The sequence below is a fragment of the Octodon degus genome, unplaced genomic scaffold (assembly GCF_000260255.1).
Source record: "Octodon degus isolate 3935 unplaced genomic scaffold, OctDeg1.0 scaffold00017, whole genome shotgun sequence".
NCBI lineage: Eukaryota > Metazoa > Chordata > Mammalia > Rodentia > Octodontidae > Octodon > Octodon degus.
The window spans coordinates 21,875,865-21,881,781 of record NW_004524593.1 but is presented as its reverse complement, the minus strand read 5'-3'; the positions used below and the strand labels follow the sequence as shown (position 1 = coordinate 21,881,781).

Below are 5,917 nucleotides of genomic sequence, written 5' to 3'. Positions count from 1 at the left end.
GTGCTGGACAGCGAGACATTGGTCTCTTTAGCGGGCACCCGAGGGCCAGGCTCCCTGAAAGGCAGGACATGGCCACGATGTCCTTGAAGCCTACTGGACTTGGCCTTGGTGAGGACAGAACAGTGACTGACACACTGAGGCACCGGGAGCCCCCATCCCAGCCCCTCCCCACACAACAGGAAGCAACCCTACGGAGGGCAACCCTGAGGCCTGGTAACGCTGGGAAATTCAGAGACTGGAGCCCCAGGCACCAGCTGGCAGTGGCAGGAGCCTCAGGCTTTGCTTAGTTCTATGGAGAACCAGAAGCCTGCGTACATAGCCTCTGGCAGGGTGCGGCCCGACGCTTCATTCCCTGGGAGTCCAGGCCCACTCCCTGCCTGGCAGAGTGACAGGGCCTGTCTAACTCCTACAAGGGAAGCAGGGGCCCTTGCCAGTCAAGACAGCCTGCAAGAAGCCGCCCCTGAGGCAGCCCAGGTCCCTGGAAGTGGTGTACTTGGCCCACACAAGCCCCTCGTGGCCTAGCCTGGGCAGCGCGACACCCTCCACTGATCCGTCTAGAAATATGCCTGCTGGGGACCCAACTCCCAAATGGGTCTTCAGTGCCTCAGCACTCTTGGGACTCCCTGGGTTCAGAATTTCAAGTATTTGGGGAACACAGGAAATTAATATGAGTGATAGGCAAAACTTGAGGCACAGAGAATGTAGCAGTTGGGACATCAAAGCTTATAGTGGCCTGGAAGAAGGATCCCAGCCTGCCTGAGCCCACACAGGTGGGGGAGCCACCCTCCCCAGATTCTCATGGGAACAGCTAGGGAGCAACAGCCCCCTCAAGTCCTCATTTAGTGGAGTGCTCGCCATCGCTTTCTGCTGGACAGCAGGACACTCTCCACTCCCCCTACACTCTCCTCCAGAGGCTAAGCCAGGCTGGGAGTGGCCTAGCCAGAGCACAGCGGCTCCACATGTGGTCTTTTCTCCTCCACAGACCAGGCTGCAGTGGGGTCCGGAGCAAAAGTGTGAAAGAAAATGCAACCGACAGCCCCACAGAAGGGCTGAGCCAGGTGTGGCCGAGGACTGGAGTCCTCCGCCTGCTGGGGACCAAACACGTTGGAGACGGGTTTTTTTGTTTCAAAATCTCAGCAGAGTATTTACCACCTGAAGACACATGGTCCTTGAAAGGGCAGCAGGTCTTGGGAAGAGGTGTGGCCCGCAAGCCTCAGAAACAAGCAAAGCTTCCAAGCCCATTCCCACGGGCTCCTCCCTCCCAGCAGCAGTGGCGTGGAGCAGAGGGGTGCTAGTTGCAGCTCCAGCTTGGATTCCACAGGAACTTTCTGCAAGGCGGGTTGGGCGGGATGAAGTGCAGTTTCACAGCTTCACTCTGCCCACAAAGGCCTGGAGGCCGGGCGCTGGCGTGGGCCCTGCTTCTGCGCACCGTGAGCAAGTCACCTGCTTGCTGTGCAGCTATTTAGACAACTGCTGCCCAATGATTAGGACACTGCAGACCGGTCTGTGCCCCAGCGCCCGGCCAGGGAGAGAGTCCCAGGACTCCAATAGGGGTTGATCGGAAACCTGGGATGTCTCTGTCCGACACCAATACCACATACTCCAACTCTGTCTCAGCCTCAGTCCAAAGAGATACCTATGGACCCTGGCTGCACCTCTCGGCCACGCGCAGGACCCACCTCAGTGCTGGCTCAGGCCACCACCCTCTGCATCCTGTGAAATGAGCTCTGAGCACTCTGCAGGACTGCCGCCCTGAGCAAAACACTCTCCTATGCCTCTGTCCCACCAGAGCTGCTGCTGCAGGGCAGGCCAGGTTATATATCCTGGGTGGGAGATCCTAGTCCTTCACCTCCTGGCCTCCCCAGGAAGCCACGGGCCTTTTACAAACCATAGTAAACATTTTATTTACAGTTTCTGGCTTGCCACGCACGGCGTCTTTCTGCCACAACCCTCACTAGGTTCAAGAAGGAGGCTCAGTCCGACACTTCCAGGGTGGGCTTCGGTGTCCAGGGCAGGAGCAGCTGCAGGTCCAGCAGTGGAGAAGGAGCCAGCGCTCTTCCGCATCTCCACCGCCTCGGTCCCGCCAAAGCAAAGCCCATAGGGAGCCCAGTTGCTGCCGGCAGCTGCCCTCAGGGCTGGGGGCCCTCTGTCCTCAGCAGTCTACAAGCCGCCTGCCAGTGGGGCCTGGCTGGGTGCAGGACTTTGGGGAGCACCGCCGCCACCTCCAGCAGACTGGGGCTCGGGAAGCAGCTCCGTGGTGCTGCTGCCCATGCCGGTGCTGACGCTGGAGCCCCCAATGCCGCCTGGGCTGCTGAAGCCAAAAGTGCAGCCACCACCACTGCTGCCACCAGCTGTGACCAGGGCAGCAGCAGCTGAGGGCTTGATGACTGTGGTTGAATGCAGAGGAGGTTCGGCCCCGTCAGTCCGCTCTGTGTCGCTAGGGGCCATGTCCAGGGACTCGGAGTCACTGGTCTCACTCTCTGGCTCACCCTCGGAGCGGCTGGGGCACTGCTCTTCCTGATCACCCTCGCCAGGGGCTGCCCCTGAAGGTTTCTCCCCGGCCTCCTTGTCCTTGTCCTTCTGTGCCTGGGCCTCCTTGGAGTGCCGCCACTTCATACGCCGGTTCTGGAACCACACTTTCACCTGAGCAGTGCAGGGACGGGAAGGGACAGGAGGTGAGCAGTAGTCCAGCTTCATGCACATCCTGTCTAGCTGCCCCTGCAGCTAAAGGTCAGCCGGAGCCCTGGGACTGTTCCCTATGCCACTAAAGAAAGTCAGGCAACACTGAGCAAGGCACGGTTGGCCAGGGGCTGGAAGGGGAAGGAAGCCAAGAGCCCCTGGGGTGCCTTCTCCAAATGTGCCCCTCAGCTGCCTGAGCTCTGGGCAGAAGCCAGTGACTACAGCGGATCTTTTGGAGCTTCAAGGACAGGAGCAGCCTGCTGACACCAGGGCCAACGTTGGGCTCACCCCAGTGCGCAGTGGAAGCCAAGCTTCCCACCTCACTGAGGTCAGGGACCTCTCAAAACTCCAAGTTAGGGACTTCAGAACCACAAAAGCACACACAATCCCAAGCCTGGCCTTGTCCTCCACTGCCACTGCCCAGAGAAAGTGAGGAGCAAGCGAAGGAGGAAACTGAGAGGCAGAAAGGGGAAAGGGGACCTGGGGAGTTAACCCTAGAAGGAGTGGTGGCCACGATCCTCTTTGGCGAGCTGTTCCTGGCCTGGTTTCCCGGGAGTTAACGAGGAGCCTGCTCCCCTCCAGGCGTAAGCTCGTTCTCAGGGGTCTCAGAAAATGCTGGATTTACACATGTGCAAAGGGAAGGAAGAGAAGAACGATGGAGCAGAGGATTCATATAAATATATAAGGTCCCCGGGGGAGCGACACGTCTGCACAGGCTCCAGTCTCTCTTTTAAAAATAACATCCCCAGCTGGTGGGAAGGCACAGCGTGGCCAGCCAGTGTAATGAAGGCCCAGGGACCCAGTCAGAGGCCCAGACCGAGGCCTGCCTTTGGCTCCACCCTGCTGGGCACCGTCAGGGCACTGAGGGCCACTGTTGGGGGTCACAGGGTCTCAGGGGAGAATAAGGTGGCTCTGCTGTTGTCAAAACTCAAACAAAATAGAGAAAAGGAAAAGAAGCCTGGTTCTTAAATCTAAGGAAAAGAGTCCAGGCAGATGCAACAGATTTTCTATTGTCTTGGAGGGAAAAAATCAAGCAGGCCGAACTTGCCTTGCTGAAACGCTCTCCAGTGGTCTAGGAAAATCCACTTTCTCTTCAAATCCCCTCCACTAGCACCATGAGACTTTCTTCCCATTGAGCCCTTAGGACTCAGACTGTGGCATCGGCTACTCCAAGCAGACTCCTTGCCCTACTGGAGCTAAGTCATTTTTTTGAAAGATATTTTCACTTCCTCTGAGCGGGGATTTCACAATCCCAAAGCAGCAGCAAGAAGGAGGGGAAGAAGGGTGGCAGAAAAAAAAAAAACTACAATCTCTACCCCGCGGATCTTTATCTAAGCTGGAGTAAACTGCCTGCTCCAGGGAGCTGCTCCTGCTGAGTCCGCAATTAGCATCTCCAAGGCCTAAGTGCTGGCTCTCGGGGTGCTCAGCCCAGGGCCAAAGTAAACACAGAGGCCTTTGGCAGCTCTGGAGAGGCCTGATGATCTCCTCTCCTCACCACCCATCTCAGGCCCAAGCCACCCTCGCCCTTCCAGACCTCTCTGTGGGCCGGGAGCGGTTGGGTCTTGCGGGGGACAGGGCACCCACCTGTGCATCTGTGAGGCCCAGCATTGCAGCCAGCTGCTTTCGGTCCGGCTTGGTCACGTACTTCTGGATCTCAAACCTTTTCTCCAGGCCCTTCCGCTGCAGGTTAGAAAAGACCGCGCGCGACCAGGAGCGTTTTCTCTTGTACGTTTGTGGCATGGTGTCCTTGGTGAGCACAGCGTAAGGACCTGCATGGGCCAGGTGCAGGGAATAGGGACTCCTGTCAGTACCAGGCCGCAGGCACCGTGTGCTGATCCTGTGTGCACACTGATGGCCCCACTAGGATCCCCAGGCCTGCGGAGGCCGCACTTCAACTGGTGCTCAATGCGCACAATCAGCGGGTCTGCCTGCTGATCACAGTCGCCACCCAAATGTTTGTAGTTATCGTGTGTCAAGGAGAGATGTCTTTAATGCCCATTTTAAAATCATCCTTTCTAGTGTAATAACTTGGATAAGCACCTCGTCTTCCACACTCCCAGTGCACACACTGTCACTGTGCTGGTCCCCGATCCTGATCCCTCTCACTGTCCCCACCCAGGCCCCTAAAAACCAGTGGCCGTACTGAAGTCTTTCGGTTTCTATCTCTCTGACCTCAAACTCTCCAGGCCCAGCTATGAGATTGCGTCACTGAGGCAGCCACAGGCAGGCGTCGGCCCTGAGATTTCTCAGTCACTTCTCCCGCCCAGCCGGCTGTAGGGTTCTCCGTACCTGGAAACGTGTCTTGGAATTGATGCTGAACTGAATTCCTTGGGTTGGAACTTAAGGGGCTGAGGATGGCTGAGGCCTCGTTCATGGGTTCCAGGGATGCGAAGAACTGGCTGGCGGAGGGCTGCAGCCCGGAGAGGTGCATGGCAGCTGGCCGCCCCCCGGCCAGCAGAGACGTGAGGTCTGCAGAAGAAGAGGGCATCACGGTCACGGGGCACGCGTGCTTGGCCCTGAGTTCCTGCCTCACCTTCCCTTGGAGTTCACTGCAGCGAGGTCGAGAGACCCCAGGAAAACAAAGCCTGCCCTCCAAAACCTCCCCGCAGAACACAAAAGTGCTCTGTGACCTTCGGGTCCACTACTCGTAAAGGCAGCCCCCCGGATGCTACTCTCGGGGTTCTAGGGCATCCGCAGCCCCCCACCTCCCTCACACCCAACTGGATTTTAGCTTGTGTAGCTTCTGCCAGAATTGGATAAATAGAAAAGTCTCTCCTCGCAGGGCTTTCCTGTTGCAAAAGCATAATTCCGTCTCTGTGATATTCAGAAAATGAGGACTGGTTGTCATTTTTGTTCCCATTTTCACGAACACCCCTAGAACTTTTTTTTTTTAATAACACAAAGCTGGCAAATTCTAAACCTGGCGTTTTTCTCACAGCTCCTTTCCTTCTCCTTTTGTCCTTAATTGTGGAAACACCGAAAGCTCCCCGGGGCAGCCTGTGGCCAGAGATGGGTCGGGACCTCCTTTTCGAGGCCTCAAAAGCGGCCGGGACCTAGACCTACCTCTCAGAGTGTTGCCTTCCTTCACTTTGGGGTCGAATTCCGCCGACAAGATGCGGTCGATGCCGAACTTGAGGTCCTTGCTGGAGGGCGCTGGGGTGGAGGTGCCGAGGTGCGCGCCCGTCCGGGAACCGGAGCCCGGGGGCTGCAGGACGCCGGGCCGGGGCGCGGGCGGCGG

The 5,917-nt window shown here is 57.7% G+C and overlaps 1 protein-coding gene across 1 annotated transcript in view; it reads right to left on the bottom strand.

Annotated features, from left to right (window-relative positions):
- Window positions 1–317: 317 nt before the first annotated feature.
- Window positions 318–5,917, bottom strand: part of Hlx (H2.0 like homeobox) — a 31,351-nt gene continuing 25,751 nt past the window's right edge. The window contains exons 4-7 of the mRNA XM_004626946.2: window positions 5,743–5,916; window positions 4,969–5,148; window positions 4,264–4,448; window positions 318–2,643 (exon numbers count right to left, since the gene is read on the bottom strand). Of these exons, the coding sequence (XP_004627003.1) occupies window positions 2,161–2,643; window positions 4,264–4,448; window positions 4,969–5,148; window positions 5,743–5,916 (1,022 nt within the window). The 3' untranslated portion in view covers window positions 318–2,160. The remainder of the gene's footprint in view (window positions 2,644–4,263; window positions 4,449–4,968; window positions 5,149–5,742; window position 5,917) is intronic.